This window comes from Poecilia formosa, unplaced genomic scaffold (genome assembly GCF_000485575.1).
Source record: "Poecilia formosa unplaced genomic scaffold, Poecilia_formosa-5.1.2 Scaffold220, whole genome shotgun sequence".
Classification (NCBI taxonomy): domain Eukaryota; kingdom Metazoa; phylum Chordata; class Actinopteri; order Cyprinodontiformes; family Poeciliidae; genus Poecilia; species Poecilia formosa.
In genome coordinates, this window is record NW_006800159.1 from 251,187 (window position 1) to 277,892 (window position 26,706).

At 38.7% G+C, this 26,706-nt stretch overlaps 1 protein-coding gene across 3 annotated transcripts in view; it reads right to left on the reverse strand.

The window, feature by feature from the left end:
- Positions 1-26,706, reverse strand: part of nsfa (N-ethylmaleimide-sensitive factor a) — a 36,709-nt gene that overhangs the window by 2,161 nt on the left and 7,842 nt on the right. Inside the window, exons 2-20 of one of the 3 annotated variants that reach the window (XM_016679778.1) lie at positions 18,740-18,757; positions 11,779-11,864; positions 10,500-10,599; positions 10,383-10,422; positions 10,121-10,287; positions 9,930-10,040; positions 7,447-7,522; positions 6,928-7,083; positions 6,456-6,655; positions 5,062-5,227; positions 4,836-4,910; positions 4,241-4,428; positions 3,617-3,712; positions 3,356-3,512; positions 3,141-3,274; positions 2,911-3,057; positions 1,426-1,560; positions 1,054-1,167; positions 626-681 (exon numbers count right to left, since the gene is read on the reverse strand). In XM_016679778.1, coding sequence (XP_016535264.1) covers positions 626-681; positions 1,054-1,167; positions 1,426-1,560; positions 2,911-3,057; positions 3,141-3,274; positions 3,356-3,512; positions 3,617-3,712; positions 4,241-4,428; positions 4,836-4,910; positions 5,062-5,227; positions 6,456-6,655; positions 6,928-7,083; positions 7,447-7,522; positions 9,930-10,040; positions 10,121-10,287; positions 10,383-10,422; positions 10,500-10,599; positions 11,779-11,864; positions 18,740-18,757 — 2,222 coding nt within the window. Of the gene's footprint in view, positions 1-621; positions 682-1,053; positions 1,168-1,425; positions 1,561-2,910; positions 3,058-3,140; positions 3,275-3,355; positions 3,513-3,616; positions 3,713-4,240; positions 4,429-4,835; positions 4,911-5,061; positions 5,228-6,455; positions 6,656-6,927; positions 7,084-7,446; positions 7,523-9,929; positions 10,041-10,120; positions 10,288-10,382; positions 10,423-10,499; positions 10,600-11,778; positions 11,865-18,739; positions 18,758-26,706 lie in introns of those variants that run through there. The other 2 variants (XM_016679779.1, XM_007568274.2) reach the window with 2 other exon arrangements.

Consider the following 26,706-nt stretch of genomic DNA (forward strand, 5'->3'; position numbering starts at 1 on the left):
TGTCCAAACTTTATGACAAAAGTTTGAAAGCACACAGGGCCTCAAAAATGTCATATTTTACATAATTTTTAAAACTTTTTGTGCCTTTTTTCATTTGATCTACTCAATAATAAACCAAAAAAAGAACTATTTGATATTAACAGCCTAGTTGGATTTTTAAGGAAAATGGATCAGTAAACCGTTAAAGAAACAAAACATAAAAAAAGGTTTAGTAAAAGACAGTCACACTGTTTCTATGTTCTCTTATTTGGGCTGCAAGGTTTGATTTTGAGTAAAAGCAGGTCAATAACTGATTTTTGTTACTCCAAAATTCAGATTAATACAAAAACTGTAAGAAACAGAAATCCACTTACTAAACCCAATATAAAAAAAAGAACACAGGAAAAAAAAAAAAACCCCTAAAAAAAGAAAAAAGGGCCAACCGGAACAAACAAACAAGAACTCAAGCCAAAATTGCCCAAATTTAAAAACCAAGGCCCCCCAAACCCCCCAAAAGGCCAAAAAACGCCCCCCGGCCACAACCTGGAAAACCCTGCTTTAAAGGAGGGAGGATGACGAAGACACAGGATGAGTTCATCAGCTGATGGAGGCTGCTACCGCCTCTTAAAATAGTGATTATACTTACGCTCCCTCGTCTCTAAGCAGAGTCATGAATTTGATCACTCTGTAATCTGGATCCATCTGCAGACAGAGAGGGAGGCAAAAGGAGAAATAAATGGGTTGAGAAGCAACATAAAACATAACAAATATCTGCTATAAGAACCGCAGTGACATGAAAAACATTACAAAGTATGGCTATGATTCCCTACATCTCAGATTAGAAACATTATTACCAGAACATTATTCAAAAGGCAATTATTTAATGATGAAAAGAAGCATTTGGTTGAACATGTAAGACGTAGCTAAACTTCATTTAATATTCAATATTAAAAATTTGTTTCTGAAATAAAAAAAAGTCTAATTTGTTAAGAGCTTGCAGAAACATTGCTCTTCCTGACTTCAAACTCTGCTAGATCTTATTCGATTTTCTGCCTGTGACCTGAGGCTTCGTACCTGCAGCGACATCTCTATGAGCACCAGCAGCTTCTTGATGCCGATCCAGACCCGCTTCCCTCTCAGCTGCTGGCCGATGCTGGCCCGCTCTTTATCCGTGAAGCTTCCAAGCAGCTGCGAGGGCCAAAAGGAGATTTATGGAGATGTTCAGTGTCACGCTCCAAACCTCCACCCACAGGGAGAAAGACATGTTCTCATAACAACACTGATGACATGAAAAACATTCTTAAAGTAGCTTGAGATCCTGGTTAAAAAAATAAGGAAGATGTCAAAACTGACTTTGTGCCTTTGAGCAAAGAAGCTAAAATAAGCATCTTTTATTCATCGTTGAGAAAGTGTAGACCCTTCAGGATCTTTCTTTCTGTGCTGTACCTCTAAGGCGTCCACCAGCTGCTCCCCAGTGGAGATGTTGGGGACATGGATGGTGGTGCTGAAGGCGTCCAGCATCTCCATCTCCTGCAGGACGTCCTTCCTGCTGGTGGTGCCGATGATGAGCAGCTTCCTGCCCTGCACAACCAACACATGACGCCGTTTCATCAGTCTCTGATTGCACCGCAGGATAAAACCCTCCATTCATGTTCAAATGCCGGATGACATCTGCTCATATTTTCATGCAAAATTGCTGTTGATGGTATTGTTAAGATAAAACATTTTTTTTATACTTAGAAAATTAATATGCAGTATAGAACATACAGATTATTTTGAAAATATATGATAATGCTTTTAAAAATATATATATTTCTGAAAATTAATTTCAACAGATTTGACAGTGTTTTATTTGTGTTCTTGCTGAGTAAGCAAATCCTGGCATAAAGACCAAAATTCTACAAACCCGATCCTGGCACCCCGGCACTCTGCCCTTTGTAGGGTCCAATCTCTTCAGGGAATCTTTTAAAGGCCCTACATTTTTTAGGGCTGCAATGAACAACTGCATTTTAGTGATTATGCTATAGATCATTCTGATGATTAATAGATTAATCGGATTTAAAAAATGTCCAATTCTACATCTTTTTTAAATTTATCTGCTTATGCCTGTTTAATATAATATTAGAAATGCATTAAAACATACAAATAAAAATTAATTTACTTTTCAAAGAAAATAAATATTTTATTGCCTAAATTTAATAAGAGGATTTCTTTAGTGTACATTTGATCATTTGTAACAAAAAATACTTCTAACACCAACATGAGAAAATCTCGTCCCTTTTCTGTTTGATATAACAGCAACAGTTAATAATATCAATGTTGTTGGTATTTTTCGGATTAACAGATTCATTAATGGATAACAAAAGAATAACAGGTGAAGCCAAAACACATAGAATATGTTTACAAAGTTTTTTTTATTTTTAATACAAACCATATTTACTTTTTGTACAGTTTTGTGGTAATTACTGAGTATGCTGTTCTTTCAGCAGTTGTCCTTTTCTGTATTTAACAATTAATCGATAACTAAATTAGTTGACGATTATTTCAATGGTTGATTAATCAGATTAATCGTTTCAGCTCTGCAAATTTGTCAAACTTAATTTCAATATTTTCGCTTTAGTTTTAGTATCTAGCTGATCGACCACCACTGCACCCTAAGGACTGATTGAGACATTATTTATTGATCTACCACTACAATTTCATTATGTTCTAGAAACAGAATAACAAATAAACAAATTGTATGTCTTATGTCTTACTCAATTGTGAAGTGGAAGTAGAAGAATAGTTTGATTTTCTTGTTTAAATAAAAATCTGATTTGCATGGTTGAATACGGTGAAGTCACAAGTCTTTCTGCTGATAACTGAGGATTATATTGAGTGTATTTTTCAGTGTTCAACATGAATGTCTGCAGGCTTCAGAAGACCTCTCACCTTGGGTGGAGGTTTTTTAAGCAGCACTAGCAGAGCCTGCAGCACAAGGTTGGAGAAACGAGGACCAATAGGCACGTAGTCCAGCAGGCGCTCGATGTCATCCACCACCACACAGCTGAGCTGGGACTTGTATGCATCATCGAAGACCTGGGAGAGACAGAGAAGACTGGAGGTGAATATAAACATGTGATTGTTTCACTATGAAGCCACAAACCGTCTGCAGGACTTGCCTTTTTGATAGCCTGGCATTTGGAGATCTCAGAGTTTCCAATCATCTTGTCTGGAGAGCAGATCTTAATGAAGGGGAACTGGGAGTCCTCTGCAATCTTCGCTGCCAGGGCTGTCTTCCCACTGTGGGGCGGACCTGTGGGCATAAACACAAGTGGTACACTTTACTGTCCGAGTCTTGTTGCTTTGGAAGGATTTGGTTGAACTGTTTGTCTACCCTCCAGGAGTACAGCCACCAGAGGAGTGCGGTCGCTGTTCTTGGTCTGCTGGACGAGCAGCTCTCCGTCATCCAGGACGTGGGTAACGGGGTCGCCCCATTTGATGATCCCATTCATGATGTAGCTGGAGTAATCCTCCTGGTTTGTGCCAAAAGCCTGTAAACAAAGCATTGGGGGTGGTGAGAAACTCCGTGTCGCTCATGCTTCATGTTGATGGACCACAGAGATTTTATGCAACAGGAACCTAGAGTGTTACATACGGGTTTGATGTCATTGTTGAGGGATCCAATGAAGTCAGCCCTGGTGACCAGCAGCTTCTCCGCCCGCTCCATGTCCACCTCAACTGTAGATGTAGCCTGGAGAAGATCAATAAACCAATGGCATATTGATGGAGAGGTAACTTTTTAAACTACTTTGTCATTTCAGATTTACAAATCATGTATGCCTACTACTAAGGGTGAAATGAGACCTCATGTCAGGATATTAGAACCTTTCATTTCTCTGAGGATCTCTTCACTTTTCTACTGACTTAAAGCAAATAGAAAGACGTTGGGTGTTAGGATTTCAGGCCCTCACATCTACCAGGCCTGGGTCCTTGTAGTAGCAGCCTATTGATTTTGTTTGATCCCTGCTGTCACTCTAACCTGCTTCTGCCTGCTGACTGTACAATGTGTGCAAACATTTGTAGTGCTTCAGTGAAAATAGAGCCTCATTCTATGCTGTTTGATGAGATTTCCTCCCCTAACACTAAGTTAGCCTAAAGATGCTAACATGAAATATTTGCTTCCTGCTGGTGATTGACTTTGTCCTCATCCGTAACGGCTGATAATGAAACTGAATCCACCTCAAGCTGAGGCGCTGAGTGTTCCAGAGAGTCAGATGACCTTGATATGTCGGTTCATGGCGGTGGACTGTGCGGCCCGGACGAGCCCCTCCAGCTCGGCGCCGCTGTAGTTTTTTGTCTCTGCGGCCAGCTCTTTGACGTCAACATCTGCAGCCAGCAGGTTAAAGCTCCGCATCTTATTGGTGTGGATGTTCAGGATCTGGACGCGACCCTTCTCATCAGGCAGACCTGGAGGACGGGTGCAGTGGCAATGAGAGAAAACTAGACTAAAACTGATATCATACTGAACTGTCCACTGAACCTGGGTTGATAGTCTTTCTAAAGGTACCACTGAAAAATTATTGCAAAAATCCTATAGATCAAACCAAAACGCAGTAGGTGCAGAAAAGATACCCTTCAAGTCAATTACCAATGGGAGGTTTAAAAGATTGTTGTAGCCAATTATTGGGTCTTCTTACACTAGGCCCATGTTGATAGAAGTCTCTGGCCCATATGTGTTTATCTTGCACATGCTCCCCAACAGAAAACCCACAAAACACTCCTCTCATGGTGCATATGGTATGTGCACTGGAATAATCGCTTCATAAACTAAAACTAGAGATTAAAATGGCAGTCAAGCAAAGACATCAACTCACCGATTTCCATCTTCACTTCAAACCTGCCAGGCCTCATCAGAGCGTCATCAATGAGGTCGGGTCTGTTGGTCATTCCTTCACACACAGAAAATCAGGGGTTAGGGAATCAAAGGAAAAAATAAGAATTCAATGGGAGACCAGAAAACTAATGTAGGAGCAGAGGCAAAAGTGTTGTCAATAGTAAGAACTCTACAACATGGCTTCTGTCTGAGTTCACAGTCCTTACCAATAACCAGGATGTTGTTAAGTTGCTCCACGCCATCAATTTTCGACAGCAGCTGGTTGACCACAGTGTCGTGCACACCCGTGCTGCTGGCGCCCGTGCCTCTCTGCTTGCAGATAGCATCCAGCTCATCGAAGATGATGATGTGCAGGCCGCTGTTGGCACCAAGCTGAAAACAAAATTATTATTATTTTTTAAGTTTTATTCTTAAATGTTTTTGCATTTGTAGCCTAAAAAGTACCATTGAGAAATCACTTTGTTTCACTAGAGAAAAGATACAACATCTTGGTCTAGGCAGCCTAGTAACCGTCTCTTGCTCGCCTATGTTGGACAAAGGCTCGTTTCAGGTGTTTCCAACAGTGAAGACTCCAAGATGCTGTTGCCAACCTCTTCTCTCTGAAAAGCTCTCACTGACCCAACTCTGCCTGTAACTCTCTGACCAGCTCTCTGTTTCCCTTTGACTGGCAGCACAGGTCAGGAAGATATTCTCTTGGTAACCAGACAGACTCCAGCTATGAGAAGGCTTGGAAGAAAACGATGACCAGACCGAATTAGTCTGCAGTTTAACTCTTCATCGACAAAAAGTAAAAAGTTTCTTTCAAAGAGGATCAGCTTTAAACAGACACCAGACAAACATTTACAGCTCTCTAGAGGAGAAACACCATCCTCTCTGTTCCATCTGTCCCTCCATCCAGTTACTCTGTTGGAATCCGAAGAGGACAGAGGGATCCTCTCCTTGGATGAGCGTCTCCTTGGTCTTCCTCCGAGTTTCCTCTCTGTGGGACATGCCCGGAATACCTCACCAGGGAGGCATCCAGGAACCATCCTAATCAGATGCCCGAATCACCTCAAGTGGCTCCTCTTGACATGGAGAAGCAGTGACTCTACTCTGAGTCTCTCTGAGTCCCACCCAGATGACCAAGTTTCTCACCCTGTCTCTGAGACAGACCCCTTGCAGAGGAAACTCATTTTGCTTATTTGTATCCGTGACCCAAAGCTCATGACCATAGATGAAGGTTTGGACATATTTTGACTGGCAAATCAAGAGCTTCGCCTTTTACCTCAGATCTCTCTTCACCAGGACAGATCGGCACAATGCCTACATCTCTGAGGACATAGCACCAATTCAACTATCAATCGTCTGCTCCATTTTTCCCTCATTCATGAAGGAGAACCCAAGATACTGACCCACTTGGGGCAGGAAATCTTCCCCGACACAAAAAAGGCACTCTACCCTTTCAGACTCAAAACCATGGTCTCAGACCTCCAAAGAAATGTAAAAATTCCTCTTCAACCCAAACTTCCCTATTTACACTGTCTTCAATCAACATATCGTTCAGCATATTCACCATCTTGGAATTTATTGCTTTAAGTCACAGGACAGAAAAGTCTCTCACCCTCTTCTGCTCATCCTCTGCCTCGGCAAACAGCTTGCGGATGTTGGCTTCAGACTCTCCCACGTACTTATTGAGAATCTCCGGGCCGTTAACCACCTTTGGCTCACGGGCGTTGAGCATCTTGCCGATCTGCCGGGCCATCAGGGTTTTTCCACACCCTGGTGGCCCAAACAGCAGGATTCCCTTCACGTGCTTGCAGCCTGGAGTAAGAAAATTCACAGTAAACAAAAAAAAAAAGACTAGAAAGAGCTTATAAAAAGGAAGATATGTGACCCAAAAAAACTCATAATAAATTAAGGAAGAGTCAGGTATTGTGGATGCAAGAAAGAAGAAGGAAGAGGTCATCTAATTTTGCTAAATGTATGATTATTTTTCCAGCATTTTCCAGCATGCATCTAACTAATATTTTTTTTTAGATCTTTTCTATATTACGGATGTGAAAAGTGACAGATAATAGTGATAGATGTCTTACCCATCTGCTCCACAATGTCAGGAGGAAAAACCCTGGAAGCGAAGGCTCTGCGGAAAATGTCAGAGAATTCCTTGTCCAGACCTCCAATACCCATTTTCTCAAAGTTCCAGTCCGGGTTGATGATTGTCTGCCGTGCCTCCTTGGTCTTTGCCTTACCTGTTCAAACATACACATATCATCAGATATTCTAAAGCCCAAACAAATATAAAGTCAAAATGTATCAACACTTTCAATAGTTTTTTTTTTTTTTTTTTTTTTTTTTTTTTTTTTTTTTTTTGTAAATTAAATTCATTTCTAAAGTAAAATTGAGCAAGCCTGCTTCTTTTTTTATTTTTGCGCTTTTCTTTACAGACAGCTCTGGTCAATTTTTGTTTGTTGTTGCTGCCATCTTGTGGAGAAAATGGATTCAGTCACAGGCTATCCATGTTTCTCAAGTAGCATTTTGGCTTTACATTTACCAATAAGTTGGTATTCAAACACAGTCAGGCCATATATATGGAAAGAAGTGGAAGAACACACCAACTAGTGTGAGCGAAGAATTCTCTGCCTTCTCGAAGATGACCTGGCTGTTGCCCACCATCAGACCGATGTCGATCTGTTGGAGAAACCAGAGTTACTCACATTCCTCGTTTAGCTAATTCGAAATGTTTTTATATGCTCAGCAGTTATTACTGTATTGAAATAAAATCCTGCCTAAACATAAATTATGTTTATGATATTCACATTTCTTGAGCTGAACTTGTATTTAAATTAAATTTGTAAAACACATAGTGCTTTTAAAACAAAAAATAAAACTTTAAATAGGAAAAAAAGTAAAATAAAAATAGGAAAAATTCAAATTTTTCATTTCAAATTCAAATTTTTCATTTTTAATTTGTTTAAAATGTATACAAGTCTAATTAGAAGGCAAATCTAAGATCTGTGTCATTTTTGTCATATTTCAGGAAACGCAGTCAGACATAAGGTCAGTAAAGACACAGGCTAATCAGACATGACCCAAATGCTTCTGATGGGAGAAATGCATCATTATGATTCATTTTTTGCTGTATTTTCTGTTTGACTAATTTCAATACAGGTGAAGCTAAAAATGTGAATGTCATTAGAAAGTACAAAAATATGCCACTCATTTAAAAAAGTGCAGCTCATATATTGGATAGATTCATTGAAAAGAATGAAATACATGAGACAATTGTAGCCCATGTGTAGAAACCAAGCACTTTCTCCTTCCACTCAACTCTCCATGTAATAATTGTTCCCAGAATTATACATTTTAAGAAATTGAGTTTTGGTTATGTATTATCAGTAAACTTTGATCTTCAACATTTTAAGAAATAAACACTCGAAAATGTTACTATTTAATTTATAGCATATACAAAATGTATCAGTTTCACTTTCTGAAATGAGTGACAAAAATAATCTTTCTCACAATATTTTAATGTTTTGAGTTATATAGTCAGAGGGCCTGTGAACGTATGCTGCTGGTCTGTTGTCCTACTAATCAACTGTAGTTTACTATATAACGTAGCCTCATTAGAAGCTTTTGACTTAAAAAATTATTTAATTTATTTACTTTCATTGCTTATTATTTGGACACTTTCTGAGATAAAACATAAGGATATTGCAACATTAATTCACTGTTTTAAAAAAAGATCATGTACATCTTTGCCATTTGAGTTTTAAATTCATTAAAGGGGACTGTGTTATGTATTTTCTAGGCACTTAGTGCTGTTTTATAGCACAATCAAGTAACTATGTTATCTTCAGTTGTTATAAAAATGATATATATGTCAAATATGACTTAAATGAAATTGGTCTTAACATAGTGCCTTGAAATTGGGTCTCTGTCTCTTTAAAAATTCCTGCTCTTTCTGAAACGGCATCATAACATGGCTCCTCTATTAACCCTTTAATGTTTTTTTTTTTTTTTTTTTTTTACCAGAGTTGCACTCAAAAGTAGCTCTTATAATGAGCTTAGCAGATGCTAAGTTCCACTAGGTGTTTGCTAATTGCTGCTGGCTAGTCTGAAAGAGCTGAGGAGGGCGTGGCTGGGGAGAGCTGCTCTGTGAGGCGGAAGCTCTGAAACTTGGAAACTGCAGCTCTGAGGAGGAGCTGTGCGTTGAAGGCAGGGCTAGCTTTACCCAGGCATTTTGCACAGCTGAATGGTTGCCATGGGATATTACAGAAGTTCACAAACATGAATAAAAAAATCAAAGGAACACTCCAGTATGTTTTGCTATGTATTTGAAGAGCGAACAATATGATGAAAAGCTCAAAAATAGTTGATTTTACACAGCACTGCCCCTTTAAATGAGTTTTTAGTTTCAAAATACTGACATTGGAGCACTTCTATATTTGATAGTGGAACTTTATTTGTTTATAGTGAATCATGTCAAGTCTGATGTTACAAATAAAATTAGAAAGTTACAAGCAATTAGTGTTAGAGTTATATCATAAAAATTCTCTATAAGTATTCAGATTGAAATTCAGGTTTAGTAACTGTGCTAAATCTAACCGTATCCCAGCCCTTTTATGTTACCTTGCTGGGTTGGTCCAAAAGTTCCCCATGCTCTAACAAACTGACCTCCCTGGACGTCAACACCTGATGATGCTGTGGTAACGTTTGATGATGTAAATTCCTATAGAATATAGAGTTGATCCCTCATGTTGCTCACGTCTATTTAGAACTGAATATCTCTGTATGCTCATGTTCTAATTCATTATGGCCGACTGCAGTCCTATCTGGATCATTCTACGTTCTGGGAAGCAATTTTCCAGTTCGCTCTCTGGAGTTTAATTACTTAAAACTAATGATATGTCTCTGAACAATCAACAAAATCTCATGAGTGGCAGAACCAAAACATAACTCACAGACGCTTCCAGCAGCAGCAGCAGCAGCAGCAGCAGCAGCAGCAGCAGCAGCAGCAGCAGCAGCAGCAGCAGCAGCCCTGACTCCTTCCTCACCCTCAGTTTCAAGGTCTGAACTCCCTCCTGAGGTCACGTACCTTTTGCGGCTTCTTCCCAGAAGCTGGTTCTCCTTTCAGGATGCTGGTGTCCATCGCCTCGATGTCCTTCACCATCAGTCCGAACAACTTGTCACAGAAACTGAACACTAACTGGAAAATGTGGACACCAAATATTAACAACATGATCCAACATAAAAAGGAAAAAAGAAAAAAAGCCGTGGAGAACCAACCTGCTGGGTGACGGAGAAGGCCTGGTTGTTGAACTGCTGGATGAACTCGGCGGCCATCTTGTCCGAGTCGTAGGGAGAGGAGTCGGTGCTCTTCTTTTGCAGGAAGTCGATTTCGATTGTCATGGCGCCAATGCACTGCTTGGACTTGTCAAAGTTGTAGTTGGACACTGAATGGGCGAACGAAATATGTTATTTTTCATAACTCTGTATATTAACAGAAAACAATTATTATGATGCATGAGTCAAAAAAACTAATGTTTACCTTCCACTTCCTGGCCGATGGAGAGACCGGCCCATTTCCTCTGCAACAGAAAAAGATGAGCGGCTAAGAATGGGCCATACAGCTGAGTTTTAGTCTGTCAGTGGCAGCTTTGTGTACCTGTGGCAGGCTGAAGGCGATGCTTCCAGCTGCTACAGTGTGATGGGTCTTTACTGTAAACACGTACTTGTGGTTTGGTGTCGTTTTCACTGTCACGTGTCTGCAGAGAGAGGCAGGACAGCCCGATTGAGCTTTTTAGACAGGTTTTTATAACTTATAAGTTCAATTCTGAACACTTGTTCAGTGGTGCAGCAAACAGGACATGTGAGTTGCTGGTAGAAGTGGGCGATATGGACTCAAAGTTTTATCACAATATTTTGCGATACTGTTCCAATAATGATAAAGTGACAATAAGAACTGTAAACTGTTTATTACTCCTTTTTGAAATAATTGTACTGGTCCGACTGAATGGCAGAGCAATAATAACACCACAAAAACAAATACTGCTCTTGAAAAACCATAGTCATTTTTAATATGCTTCTTTAGGACACAACTCACATGAAAAAGTGTGATTTGTATCACTAAACAAGACAAATTACCTGCATTTAAACATGTATTTCAGTTTATTTATACTTTTACTTATACTGATACTGATATTGAACAAACAGTGAAGAAAATAGTAAAAATAACAATCCTGACAATAAGCCGAAAGAAACAATAAAGATGTTGGAGGATTTTAAACATCATTAATTGGAATTTACCATGACATCAATAAATTGAAACAGAAAAATGATTATGATAAATGATAAACGATACGATAAATGCCCACCCCCAACTGCTGGCCCTGGTCTCTGTTCAGTTCAATGTTTGCATTGTTGCTGTTTGACAATCCAAACATGTCCCTAAGAATATGAATTGTTTTGGTCACATGTCAAAAGCTGTGAGTTGATGAAGACTTTGAATGTTGTCTAGTGTCCAAACACAATCCAGTCCAGTTGTTCCAATTAAAAACTAGAAACAAAAATGATACAGAGGCCAAAAGACGATTAAATTAGTTTGTCTCTTAGCAACACCTGAACCAAAATGATTGGTGAATTGGATCAAAATTCACATTGTGATGTATATGATTTGGAAAATGTTGAAAATCCAATTCCATACATTCCATCTTATAGCTCCAAAAGACATTTAATAAAGTCATGCCTTATCTTGTTTTCTGGTAAAAGAGCTGAGAAAAATAAATCATTGATATTGTTGGAGTTTATGTCTTTTTTTTCTCAGTTGCTCATCAATTCAGTGCTAGAATTTGATTTCAGTTAAAAAAAGAAGCAAAAAACAGATGTGTCTTGAGAATCCTTGCTCTGAATTTGCACTGACAAACTCCTGGATGGTTGCTACTCACTGTCCGGACTGCAGATCCTTCTCGCTCACGACAGCACAGTTAGTCAGCGACAGCTCATCTGTCGGGCATCGGGCAGCTTGCATGGTCTGAGAAATGAAAAGAGAAAGCAGAACTGCATTAATATTTCATGCTCGTGATATGGTTGTGTCCAGGGATGGAAAAGAGCAAAAGGAATCATTTGAAATGTATTTGGAGCAACAGCACACTGTATCTGCTGGATTTATTTGGATGCATCAGCGCAATCAGGTCGCCCTGACAATATCATTCACCGTGGAAAGGCTTAGTGAAAAAGTCAGGGATAGTTGTTTTAACATTGGAGGGCGATTTAATGAATGGATACTTCATACTGATCATTTTTCAAAATGCAAAAAGCAAATAAGAAATTACTTTTTGACGTGAACTTCAAATAAATTCCTTTTTTTTAACTAACTAAAAAACATGTGGATGTTTAAAATATGCTGAACTTAGCTAAAAGAAGCGTAAAAACTACAAAAGATTAGCTAAAATGAAACAGCATGTTTTTGAAACATCTTTGTGGTTCATTCAAGCTGAAAGAGTGAGACTTTCAGCAGGTAACAAAAAGGCTGAGAAGAGGAAACCAAATGTGTTTTATTTAACCTGTCTGTGATGAAACATGTTGGCAGCCACTTAAAAAGCTCAAAATTAAGCTAATGTAGCTAACCCTAAACTAAGCTAAGCTGGATAGTTTGTGTTTCTCAACCCTGGTCCTCACCGCCCCCCCTGTCCTGCATGTTTGAGGCATTTCCCTTCTGCTACACACCTGAATTGTATCTCTGGGTGATTAACAGGCTTCTGCAGAACTTGATGGTCATGCAGTCATTTGAATCAGCTGTTCTGGAATAGAGGCACATCTAAAACATGCAGAGCAGGGGGCGGTGAGGACCAGGGTTGAGAAACACTGGAATAGTTTTTTCCCCACTCTTTTTGTACAAACTCTGGTCAATTTAGTCTGAAGATACATTTTATTTGATGACTTGAAACATTTAAGTTGAACAAAAATAAATAAAAAGATAAATAAAAGCTGAAGAAGTTTGTAAAGGAGGGAAGAAACAGAGACTGCTGTTCTAGCATTGCTAGCTACGCCACCCATGCAAATTTTGTAAATAAAAGATGGTAAAACAGTTTATAGTGTTAACCCTGTGATATTTTTTTTCTAAATTCCTTTTTCTTAACTAACTAAGACTATAATTTAATCCTTGAGGAGATTAGCTATTGGACAAAATCAGTATTGATGAATAAATGTACAAAAACAGCGGACTGTCTCCAAACAGACCTCAAGCTGCCTTCACTCAGCTTAGCTTTAGACTAAACATAAGCAGACCGAGTTGCATCTTCAGAAACACGATGAGTGCCTGGGAGAAAATGATTCACTGTATTAGACGCTACATCTCATAGGGAGGCAGGAATTAACACTGCTAACCTTTTAGCTGAACCAACGGAAATGAAAAAAAAAAAAAGAAGCTGAGATGTGATAAGTGATTGTGTTATAAGAAGTGTAATCACTGGAAGGACAGAAATTAACAGAACCGCGTTAATATTTCATGCTCATGATATGGTTAATGCATGTAAAACATCGGAAAGCTGTTTTCCATTTCAGCTTTGTCTTCGCTGATGTACTATGAGTTCCATGTGTCTCACTTTTCTTCATAACATTTGTGAAATGAGTCGGCTGATGCTTCAGGGTTTTCCGTTTTACTTCGGTTCTGATTGTGTTACCAATCTATCAAGCATAATGGTGGTGATGAAACTCTGATCTCCTTGATCTAGTTTTCTACTGACTGACAGCTATCTGATAAACATGCTGACATTTTCTCATTGTCACACAAATAAAAAAAGCCTTTGTCACAAAGATGTACCTGGAGATAGAAATGCAGCACGCACCACTGCAACCTAGTAACCGTAGTAACAACACAGCAACAACGAAGCCAAGCCAGGGATGGTAAATCAGGCTCTGCTCTGCAATGATTTGTCCTAGACCTGAATGAACATCTCAGCAGACACCATAACAACAGAAATAGTTTATTTGTGTAGAACATTTGTAAAAACTTAGGAAAGAGTCAGTCATTTCTCAAACTGAAGTGTTAAACCTTCATTTGTGAAACTACAGTGAAATATTTTTTGCTGCCTGGTGAAAGGATGAATCTGTGCAGGTCTGTGCTATTATCAGACGTATGAAGAAACCATGGAGCAAAACAATGTCAGAATACTCAGAATACTATAAATCATTCAAGAACAGCTGAGTCTATTCACAAAAGACTGTTCCGGAATCCGGACCCGAGTGTTCAGTTGTTGCAGACTTAAAAAAAATTTGACTTAGCGTGTTGAAATTGGGCCTCTGTCTCTTTGCAACCTCCTGCTCTTTTGAAACCCCGTCTTCAGGAAGTCATCACAACATGGATCTGATAACTCTTCAACTTTTTTTTTTTTTTTTTTTTTTTTACCAGCGTTACACTGAGAAGGACAATATAATGCCCTCAGCAGATGTCCCACCAATCGTTTACTAATTGCTGTTGACTAGTCTGAAGGAGCTGAGTGGAGGAACTCAGAAGTTTGGAAACTGCAAATCCCAGGAGGAGCCTTGGTGCAGCTAGGTGTTTTGCACACAAGATCAAATGTGAATGGTTGCCATGGAGACTAAAGGATTTCTCAAACATCCATAAAAAAACATCAAAGCAACATGAGGGATGAGGGAATAATATTATAACACAATGTATGCTCGTCAATTTTGCATAATAGTATCCCTTTAAATATGAAAAGAGAAAAAAACAAAACAAAATGTTTTAAAGTTTCTTTTACTTTATATTTTTTACAAGACAAACTGTGAATGAAGGGAAGACATAAGTAGACAAAGTGAGACAAACACTGCAGTGCTGGCAGGATTCCAGATCACCTGCACAGCCGTAGTCTGGCCACACGAGGCGCACCGAGGTCTGACAGGAGGACTCACCCTCGAAGAGAAAACACTTCCATTTTGGTTTCTCCTTTTATATGTAGTGTCTCTTAGATTTAGAGCATTCTGAGACAAGCACAACACAACAAACTGCTGCCTCAATAGTAAAACCCATGAAACCACATTTCTGAATAGCTGACAAAGAACAGTTTTGAAGCCTGAGAAGTTCCTTTTTTTCCATTAGAAAGGAAAATAAGAGACAATATCAAACATGCTGATTTTTGTATTTATGCAGATAGAAAATATCCCTTTATCCAGGACGGCAAAGTGATGCGGAAATAAATATGGACAGTAAATAAAGCAGTAAAAAGCCAAAGCAGCCGGAATCTAATCCCAGAGCAGGAATCTCATGTTTTCTCTTCTATCTGCATTCGTGAAAGGCTAACCTAGAAAACATGTTTAGCCCAGAAAGCAGGGATTTGTGCATCAGAGCAGTTTATTTAAAACCTCAGCCTGTGTGGCATGATCCAGTTCCAGTTTGAAGCTTCACTAAAAAACAAAAGAATTAAAAATTAAAAAAAAAATCTCAGGACACTAGGAGGGAGGGGCAGTCACAGTAAACAAGCTTTACACTTAAATAGAAATGCATAAATGGTTTTGTAATCTTTGAAATAATATAGCAATGTATTTTATGAATGTCAAATAAACAATAATGATGTAGACAGAGACATGTAGAAAATACCAGTTATGTTCAGATTAGCATAAACATTAGCTCATACGTTGCAGAAATCTAAGAATCGAATGTTTCCAATCTCTGAAGTCTATTTCTTTAAATGGAAAAGAAATAGACTTGGATTGCTACTCTTACTTGATCAAGAAAAAGTAGTAATCATTCATAATATTACTCAAAAAAGTAAAAGGTACGGTTCAGTAAAGCTACAAAACTACAAAAGTTACTCAAGTAAGTGTCACCAGTACTACCCACCTCTGGACATATAACAGCAAAGTTAGTCACATTTTCTTGTTAACAAGCTTAACGTGATGTATTGGCCTGGACAAACTCCCCACCCCCTAAAAACATTCAAATAAACACTGCAAAACCAAGATGAATGTGGCCTGCAACGTTGTGCCACCATTTCCTTTGATAGACGAGATTTTCAAGGTTTGCTTTGCATTGTGGGAAGCAGTAGAGTACACAAACTAGTAAGCAAAGGCTTCACGTCTGTTTCATAAAGCAGAAAGCTTGAGGTTTCCTGATACCGATACCAGTATTGTATTGGCCCAATGCAGATACTAATACCAACATCAAGTATCACATCAGTACTTGATACTGATACCAGTATTGATACTTGCTTTTATCTTTTGCAAGATGCACAACTATACACTTTTCTGCTGGACTTTCCTGCTCTGAACTGCAGCTAAAAAACTGAACTACACTTCATACCAGGTGGTGGTGACACATCGATAAGTTATTTACTGATTCTCAAAAAAAAGAAGGAAGAAGTCAGATCGCAGGATGGAACGAAAAGATCCGTAGTTTGGAGATATTTCAAAGTAAACACAAAGGTAAACAGACTGCTTTCTGTGCTTTGCTAAGCTGTGAAGAGGAAAGTTGAATGATCGTCTGATAAAGCATCTGAAGACTAAACAATCTGTCATATTCTATTTATGATTTATTAAAACAGTTACAGAGTCTAAATAAAATAACTGTGGTTTCAAAAGTTGTGTGAAATATAAGTACCAACTTAACTACTCTGGGCTGGTTATGAGCTACTACTTAACTACTAATAGTTAATAAAACTGATGTACTTATACTCTGTCTGGAAAAACTATCTATGCAACTTTCAAGATGTATTCTCAAAACTCAGTATTGAGGAAAAACCAGATTAGTGAATGTTTAAGATATTTGAGTCTAAAATGTAGTTATTTGTACCTGCTCAGACTACTGGGTAATTTTTATTTTTTATTAATGTTAAAGTCTCAAATAATAACCTTTGAACCTTTTTTTGTGTTATCTTGGCTGCTGGAGTAAAACGGCAGAGCTCCAAGTGGAATTTTGCTGTCATCTCCAGGGACTCTTGCAGTGCGACAGTGGAGTTGATTAATGAATGCTAATGAGCGAGTGTTTCCGTTTAGTCAGCAATCGACACCAGTTTGAGTTGCTCGGCTGCAGAAGTGTCGATCCAGCCTTCAGGGAGGACGCGTGCACGACATCACAAACATTACAGATAATGATGTGAAAAAGAGCATTTGTCCCTTTAAGGATTATTGCTGTTTTTGCTTTTTATGTCACACTTACATGTTTTTTGAAAATCATCAAATAAATACTGTTTTCATAGGACAACCTGAATAAATACAAAAGATTGTTTTCAAGCACTGATTTTAATTATTGAGGGATAAAATCTATCCAAACCAACACGACTCTGTGGTGGAGTAATAGTGACTGGTTCTGGCACCTTTGGCAACAACAGCTTCCACCAAACGTTAGCAAAACCTGACAATGGGTGTGTCCAGTTTCTAAGGCTGCATCCTTCGAAGGATCCCGCCACACCCACCCGGTTCACACAGGCCGGGAAATTTGTCGACCGGGAAGACAGGAGAGCGACTGCAGAACTGGACAGACTGGCCTTCAGATTTATTCCCAGTCTTACCTCAGTCTATGTCATAAATGAAGTTATAAATAATAATCTTTGAACCTTTATTCAAAATGGCAATGGTTGTGATGTTGCTAGGAACGACCTTGCTTCCCTGCTGTCTGACTGTGAAACCTGCTGTGGTTGTGCTGTTGCTAAGCACAAGCTGGTAACAATAATGTTTGCTGAGTATTTTTTTATTTAGTTAATCCTTTTTCTGAATTAAATCATTGAATAAAGTGGGGTTTTTTTGTTTTTGTTTTTTTACAAAATGATATTAAAAACATGTTTACGCAAATGGCAAAGGTTTATCAGCACAATTGGTTTAAGCTTATCATTTTAATACCACCAGATTTGAATGTTCTTTAATATTCTTTTATTTACAACTGTATTAGGGTTTTTTTTGTAGCATCCTCCACTGCTACAAAAAAAAAAAAAAAAAAAAAATCCAAACAAGTTTGGTTCATTTGAGTCCCAAATCTTTAGTAATAATTTTTAATGCTTTCCAAACTGATGAATGCCAGTAACCTTCTGTTTTACATGTTCTTTAGAATGCATAATGTGTTCCTTTAGAAAGTCTCAGTTCTATTATTCCTCCCTTCTTCTTGCGTTTTACTCTGGCAGGTTTGCACTGATCCCGCGTGCGCCTTAATGAGTTTTTTGTGGTTTCGGGAACTGATGGTCTGATGGAACACACCTCCGACCAGGACATCTGCTGCACATCACGCTAAGACGAAGACTGAACTGAACACTGGTGCGGTTTGAATGCATATGTGAATGCCAAGCGGACCGGCAACTACAGCGTAGGGCATTCTGCGTAAAGACAACCAAAACAAACGTGCATGTCTTGCTCTAGCAGGAGAAATGGCTCTTGGTCTTTTATTAAAGACAAAAGAGAAATCCTTTCGCCGCTAAAATCACTCCATTTTTGTGAAGAAGGAAGTTGTGCTCAGTGTCTTCTCCAGAAGTTTTCATGTCGTTTTCTTCAGTGGTTCTTGGTATAGCGCCACCACAGGCAAAGAAGTAAACAGGTTTTCCAAATGGTTTGATTAGTTTTACACAATGAGGCGTGAAAGTGAAACATAGCAGCTGAAAACGTAACAAATGTTGCAACTTTGGCCCCTAATCGAACCGAGTCAACTGGACTATCAGGAAACTCCTTGACTGTTCTGGTTTAGCAGCAAAATCTGCCTGAGTGTGGTTGGTGAAAATTAACTCAGTGCTTCACAAGAATGTTGATAATTACATTTAATTTATGACAAGTTGAAAAGTGTTCTGTATTCACTCAAGTTCTCCTTGTCTGATACTGATGACCTGAAGCATTTAGGTGCGACAAAAAGAAAACTGCAGGGACAAATGCGTTTTCACACGACGCTGATGATGGCAGCTTGCTTTGACATCACGCATCCATACATACCTTATAAAATATTACGACCTGGTGGGCACCAGCATAGGCAAGCAGAGGAGAAGGACAGAAGACAGTGTTTGAGACAGAAGGGGACTTGGAGCAGCAAGCTGCAGGAACTAAGGCATGAAGAAACTCTGATGTTTTGCAGACTCGTGAATTCCAGCTGTATTCACATGTAGGAGGGAAGAAGGCCATGCTGCACACGTTGAACTACAGCGCTCAGCATGCAGGCCAGAGTTGGGGTTGGCTTGATTTGGACTCTAAATGGTACTTCTTTCAGTTCTCCAAATGAACTAATGTTCCAGGTATGACTTGAACCCCAAGTCTGGAGGTTTTATACTACTGCATGTCAATCAAAGGGCATCATCTATTAAGCATATAGGAAACACATGACAACTATCCCATCATGCTTACATGGATAGACATGAATATTTTCCTCTTATATGTGAATAGACGTGTTTAATAAGTGACAATGGAAGTATTATCAGGGTGCCCATAGCAGGAAGGAGACTCTGATTATGTCAAATATTCAGAAATGAGTCAATTATAGATTCCATATCAGGGAACCAATAATTAACAGAAGCGTATTTGAAACACATTCTTATATAAAAGTAACTTTAGCTCTCTTCCTTTAGGCGGGGGAGAATTTTATGCTTTGCTGGTTATGATGATTTCTAATCTAATGTGTAAGGATTTAGCTGCACCAGTTAGCATTTTCAGTCAAAACACAAGACAGGACATGACATCGTATTATTAAAAAATAACGTATAACACTCTTTCTTCAAGACTGACATGAAGTACAGTCTGGGCTCCTTCTATAAACTCAGCAGACAAAGGCATTTTTTTTTAATGTATTTTGGCACCTTCAGTGAACACAGCAGGATAGAAACAGTAAAATACTTAATTTTCATTCTATTTCTGAGTTGAAATGTAAAAATAAAAAAAACTATATAAAAAGATGGACTGACAAATTATCAGATGACTGAAATCAGTCCATTTTCAGCTTAATTGACTCAGACCAGTGATCGGAAAATGGACATTTTTCCGACAAAAGAATGCATCATAACTTCATGCTTCCAGGTCAGACAGACAGCAACACTCTTCAAAGTGAAAGTTGTAACAGAGAAAGACTTCCTCAGGCTACAACAAAATTCCACTCTTTGGCTGATCTTGGTCTCTTCACTCTTTGGCCATTTTGGCTTCTGAAGATTTGATCAATTTTTTGCCAACTTGTTCAGGTATGAAAAATAAGCCATCTGTCCTGTTAGGTAGCGATCGCTCATGTCTCACAGCTCGGCACAGAACACAATCAGTTTTTCAAAATTTTGAGAAAAACGTTCCCTCAGGTGTTAGTTTCAGATCTTCTGAGAGTGATCTTTCACAGTTGTTCAAGACTCGATTGGACCATCAATGTCCAACATTCTCTCCTGTCACCAGATCCACTCCAGGTACTGATCAGTACACACCCCTAATATTTCTTTCCTCTCAGTTTTCAACACATTGTATTGTTTTTGCCATGTTCAGCTTCCTCCAGTCAGTGGAGTCAAAAGACTTTTGCACAAGTCTTTTGTACTTGTGCAAAAGACCCCAAAACACACTCACACACTGATGGGACGACGGTGGCAGCGAGGATAGGAGTTCATCTCTGGCTCAACTCCTGCTATGTCCATCTCCATCATTGCTTCCTTAACCCTTATTACAGCGGAAAGACACTTGCCCAAGGGTACAACACACTTTGCTTGCTGGTGGTGGACAGAGGGCCTGGTGGTACTGCTGCTTACCACCATCAGTGAATGAATGTGGATGAATGACTGAATGTAATGTGAAGCAATTTGGTAATCACCAACAGGCAAAGCGGGTGAAGTGTCTTGCTTAAGGACACAACGACAGAGATGGGCGGAGCGGGGATCGAACCAGCAACCCGCCGGTTACGGAATGAACTCCTGCCACCATCAACCTGCCAAACCTGCATCCATAGTACTGGTCATGCTGGTATTTTTAACCCACATTGGAAGCAGCCTGTACTTCTGCTTCCGTAGCAAAGTCCAAACATGGCTTCTCTTTCAAACTTTTGTCCTTACTGTTGCTAATCTTAGAAATCTATGGTGTGGCTCAACGATTGATCCCTCCCAGTATTTATTTCACCACCAAGATTTGAGATTTTGCTCAAATTAAGTCAATTATGAAATAATACACAGATGAGCACATCAAATGTTTGATCAATGTTTACCATTAGCAGATGTACCCAGCAGTCTGAAAGTAGAGATGAACTTGATGTGATGTGAAAATGGAACTACTTTATGAATACTGCAGTGAATCAGGTGTGTGTTTCTGAAGCCAATTAGTTTGGAGCCACTGTTTGTCTTGGCTCAGGACTAAAATATACAATTTTAAACAAACTTTTAAACTATTCAATCTTAACTAAACCATACAGTCGCTTCCTGCTGTAGTAATCTATCTGATCTCCTTCTGCATTGTGTATTTCAGTCTCATATTCTCGATCCACATCCTGTTTGAATATTAAAAACTCAAGCAGCACTCTGAATAATGAGTCTTGGCTTAATGCGATGCCCCAGTTTAACAGCTTTGCCTTCATTTCGATAAATATCATTATCCACTTGGAGAATTCCCTCGCGACCCGTTGACATTTCCTCCACCGCCTCTAAATTATTAGTAATGACATAATTTCCACACCCATTTTTGGTCCCATTAAGTTTTCAGTGAATCAAGTCTAAATCAACCTAACAAGAAAACTGCTGCATCTACCGGCTCCCTTCTCATTTGCCAACGTCGCTGCAGCATCCGCTCCCAAAACGGGATAAACCGCAGAGATAGGGAGTGGCTTCCCCCACTCATTCGAAATATTCTTCTATTTCAAGCTCCCTCCGTTAAATTATTTATCCCACGGTGCCTGAGCCGGCGGATTGAATGTGGCGTCTGCACTGGCAATTGATTGGTAACGCTGCAGCGAGTCCTGTGGTTTAAGACATGAACAGAGCGGAGCGTCTGCTGTTCTCTGCTGAATTGTTTTTGATTCATTGACTGAAAATAAAGATTTTCCAGCAGTTTTAATTTGCACATTATACACGTTGCCATTGAAGTCATCCAATAACCACAGTTGATTAGTAGCTAGTTTCATTTACCTGAGTAAATTTACTCCCATCTTTAAAATGCACTTTCTTCATCTGCTTGAGTAAAACTGTTCCTGCTGTAACCTTTCATTTCTGTAGATTTCTGTTGTGAAAATGTCATTTGAGAACGTGTTGCTTCTTCTGCCTGAATTTGTAACTTGGTGTTGATATTATCTATTTTTACTCACTTTAGATTTTTATTCTTTGAAGTTCCAGAAATGTATGCATCACTTTGCCCTTTGGTCTGTCTGATGACATCATTTTCCTCTGATAATTCAGATGTTACAGTCAAACGTGACTAACCTTTTCACCAAAATAATCTGATTGCGTCTAGATTAATACGGTTCATAGTGAAAGTTTAAAATAAATGTTGTCATCGTCCTGGAAACTATCTTACAATTTAGCTTTTAGTCTCCCATACAGAAGGTCTCATTCTCCCATTTTTGTTGAGGAAATCTGCCCTGACATCACACGGCAACCAGACCCACCGTGTATTTTAGCTCTCAGGTACGGACTGATGAAAACGTTTACACCATTTTGTGGATCAAAAACTTCAATTTGAGAGGTTTTGATCCACAAAAACCTCTCAGTGCCACCAGTGTGACTCGGCATATTTACACTATGTTTATACTTTTTTGTTAAAAAAATAGTTATCTCATTCTGGTTTGTTCAGTTCTGAATAGAGCCTATCGAACTCTGTGATCTCTACATTCAATCAATCAAGTTAGTCACGTTTTTTTTGGTCATTTCAGCAACAAGGCACTTCAAAGTGCTTTACATCATACAATTATTGTTAATAAAACTGGACACTTTTCCATTGTGGTAATTTAAGAGCTTTGGTGGTCCATTAATGCATTAGACAGAAAAATATGATTCAAACCCAAGTGGCATTGATCATGTTAGAGACATTTGACAGGTTTTAGGATGAGTACATGTGCTATATGAAGATTAACAAATAAACAAGTCAAATCTGATTAAACCACAGATCTGATGGTGTCTCAATCTTCACATGATATCAGTTCCCTCTGAGCTGATAATGAAAATAATAAGCCACATGAGAAAACTAACTGCTGTTCACTTCTAAATAATTCACACGAGTAATGTCTTTGGAGTTCAAAAGAGCATTCATTTAAACTCACTCTGGTGTCATTTATATATATATATATTATTACAAAGGTTAAAATGAAACATTTAGCATGGGGACACAAATGAATAAGTAAACAGCTGATGTTATAAAACATGGCCTGTCAGGTTACAGAAAACAAAAACAAAGTGGTACGATCAGACCAGATGAAATGTCAAACTGGATAAAACTCATTCGTTAGAAAAATGGTCACTTCCTGTTTGTGAGCGGTGAAAACAATCATGTCATCCATCACTATTGCCAAACATGATCAGCAATCAGAGACTGGAATGAAAAGCAGATCAAATGGAAACAATCAAACTGAAAATACTACAAAAAGGAGAAATTTCTGTTCTTAAGATCTTTGTTGTCTTAAGAAGAGAAATTGATGCTTTTGTCACCTTTTGTTTCAGCCTCTTTGTCCATTGACCAGTTGACGATTGGTCAACTGGTACATAATCATGACTTATGGATCATGAGAGTCATATTTACACTCAGGCAAATAGGTTTATTACAGTTTTATAGCCGACATACATCATCACAGAACATAGATCTTTGTTTGATGATTGATCATTTTCTCTGCCCTCCCACATCAGCTGACCAGGATTCATTCTAAGCATCTAAAGAGTAAAAGGTTGTATGACATACAAATGGGATTTGTGTGAAAGTTCGATTGACAAGCTAAATAACTTCCTGGATTTATGCAAGTCAGTTGAAGCATTCAGCTTCTATCTACCACAAATCTGGAACAAACTTCCAGAAAACTGGAAAACAGCCAAAACATTGAGTTTCTTTAAATCAAGGCAGCTCTAACTGATCTGGTTAGAGCTGCCTTTGATTAGCAGTAATTGGATTTTTTTCAATGACTTTTATTATTTTTATCAGACTCTTAGTCAAACCCTCTTACAATCGTCTGACTCCTTGCTCACCAGGAGACTGTTTCCTCCTGATACATCTCACCCTAAGTGGACCTGGGAAACAGATACTATATAATCTGTTGAATCTAACTGTTGAGTTTGTTCACTTGTCCACCATATGCTCCATGGTTTATCATAATGTAAGGTTCTTTTTAAGAGTTAACTACACAAATAGCAGGCTGGAATAAAAGCTTCCAAACATCAGCAACAGTTTCAATAGATGTCAACAGTCTCCAATATTTGATCAGGTCAATCAATCAATCAATCAATCAATCAATCAATCAATCAATCAATCAATCAATCAATCAATCAATCAATCAATCAATCAAGTTTATTTGTGGAGCACATATCAAGGCAGGTCAAAGAGCTTTACACCATAAAGACACACCTACACAAAAAAAAAAAAAGTAAAAAAAAAAAGCAAAAAAGGGCAAAACCCCCCCAAATTTTGGAACCAAAAAATTGAAAACAAAGCCACAACAACTAAACCCGAACCCCAACCCAATTCCAAACCAAAAAACCCCCCTCCATGTTTTCTCTATCTTTCATAGCTGACTGTTAATACCTATCTCTGCAAACTCTCCGTTAGCACAGATGATGCTTTGTATTCTAAGCATCATCACACCTACTGTTGGCTGCAGCAGAGCAGAGCGCCACCTGCTGTGGAAGTGTTGCTGCAGTGTCGTCTGACCACAGCAGAGTGGCGTTCTAAATATATCTTCAGATCAGAGCTCAGGGAGGAAGGCTCTGTGCTGCAGAATCTGGGATTAACCATTTCTCTCTAATTCACAGCTGACACACACACACACACACGCACACACACACACACACACAAACATGCTCGTGACTTCTGATTCACACAGAAAACCTAAAATGTCTCCCACTGGAGCTGTGAGCCAGGGCCAAACCACATCATCCACTACCGTACTCAGTTGCTGATAGAGGAATGAGTGGCAGTGACCCATCTTGTCTATAAACATGCTAATTCCTGTACCAGGAGTTAGCATAACATTTGGAGACAATTTATCGGAATAATTGTGATGACATGTGATCATTGGAATAATCGTCAACTAATTTAATAATCAATCGTTAACTGAAATATAGACTGGAAAGAACTCCATTTGCTGAAAGAACAACACACCCAAAGCAGTGATTATGTCAAAGCCTTTACACATTTAACATTTAGAATTAAAAAGAAATCATCTGCAAATTAGTTCTACCCAGAAATCATCAAGTGGTTTCAGCATCAACTGGTTCAAATTCTGTAAAAAAAATCAAATCTCTTATTTAACACTTTTTGCTGGCCTGTAAGTGCGTACAAAATATAACCACCCACTCAGACGGAGGCTGTACTGATGCTAAGTCAAGCAGAAAGGAATGAGATTTTCACATGTTGATGTTAGAAGTAAATTGTTTGGCAGCAGATGCTTCCTTTGTGTACACTTTGCTTTAGAGTACACTAAAGGAACGCTGTGTTGATTATTTTCAGGCAATAAATGTTTGTTTAAATAAATGTTTGTTTCCTTTTTTGTAAATAAAAGTTATTGAATGATTTTCATATTGCACCGTACTTCAAATATTGTCTAAAAGAAGCTTAACTTGCTAAATGAGAAATCTGTAGATGAATTGATTAATCATCAAAAATAATCAATAGTACACTCAATTACTAAAACAATTGCTAGTTGACCTGCATTTATTACTTATAATCATGTTCCATACATTATCTTATTTCTGATCCCTCCCTACGTGTTGTTTTCTACTCTGAGCCCTCTCTCTCCAGTCATTAGCCTCTTTCCTGCATTTGATTCCTCTTAAGCTCAGAGTCTAGCTGTTAGGTGGAACTCATCGATTAGATAACAGGAGGAAAAATCAACAATCTTCCCTTTTACCAGATTAGCAGCTTAAGTGCTGAAAGACTCCACCAGCCAGAGTTGGAGTTTAGCTACTGAAACGTTAGCATGAAGACAGCCAGCACGCTAATGACAGCATAGCTGAGGTGGTGGGAGATTTCGAGACGCACTTCATTAAACAGCATAACAAGCGATACTGCAGAGACGGAGAGACACAAATTAAACGAGCCTCCAGCTTCTGCAGCCCACTCACTTGTTTTATCAAACAAGATTTTTTTCTTTTTCTCCTTTGCTAGCTAGAAGAGCAAACGCCTCCCAATCTCCAGTTATTGATCTTGACACTATCCAATCAATCAGGCTGTCCTTGAAAACACCCACACGCTGCTGTACCAGGCAAGCAATTTGAATAATATCTGTTCATACACAAAGCCATCTGGCAAGGAATAAATTCACTTTGGTGCTTGAGATCCATCAAAAAACAAAAATAATTGTAGTTGTTGGCATTTTCAGTTCAGCGTTGCTGTTCAGCATGAACAAAGCAGTTCCTGTTTTAATAGTAATCTGAGATACATGATGATAATCTGCCAGACCAGACCAGACTGACAAATAATTTATTTGATATGTACATATAATAACAAATGTAGGTTTTAGTCGTTTTTTAAAGAAATAATTGAATCGAATTTCCACCAATTTTGACACTAAAAGTGACATCAGTGAGTTTTTAAATGCTTTTTTCTTGACGTGTTATTTTTTTACCCAATTTTCCATCAATGTCAACATCGCATGGAAGGAAATTTATCCACCCTCTTCTAAAGCCCAGCACTGTTTCTGTCTCACACCTAACAGTCATTGCACAGAGAATACGGAGAACTGTAACTCACTGTTTGCTTGCTTAGATGTTGAAATGTCATATATCGCATCTTTGGTTTCTGGGCTTTAACAAGGCCAGATAACT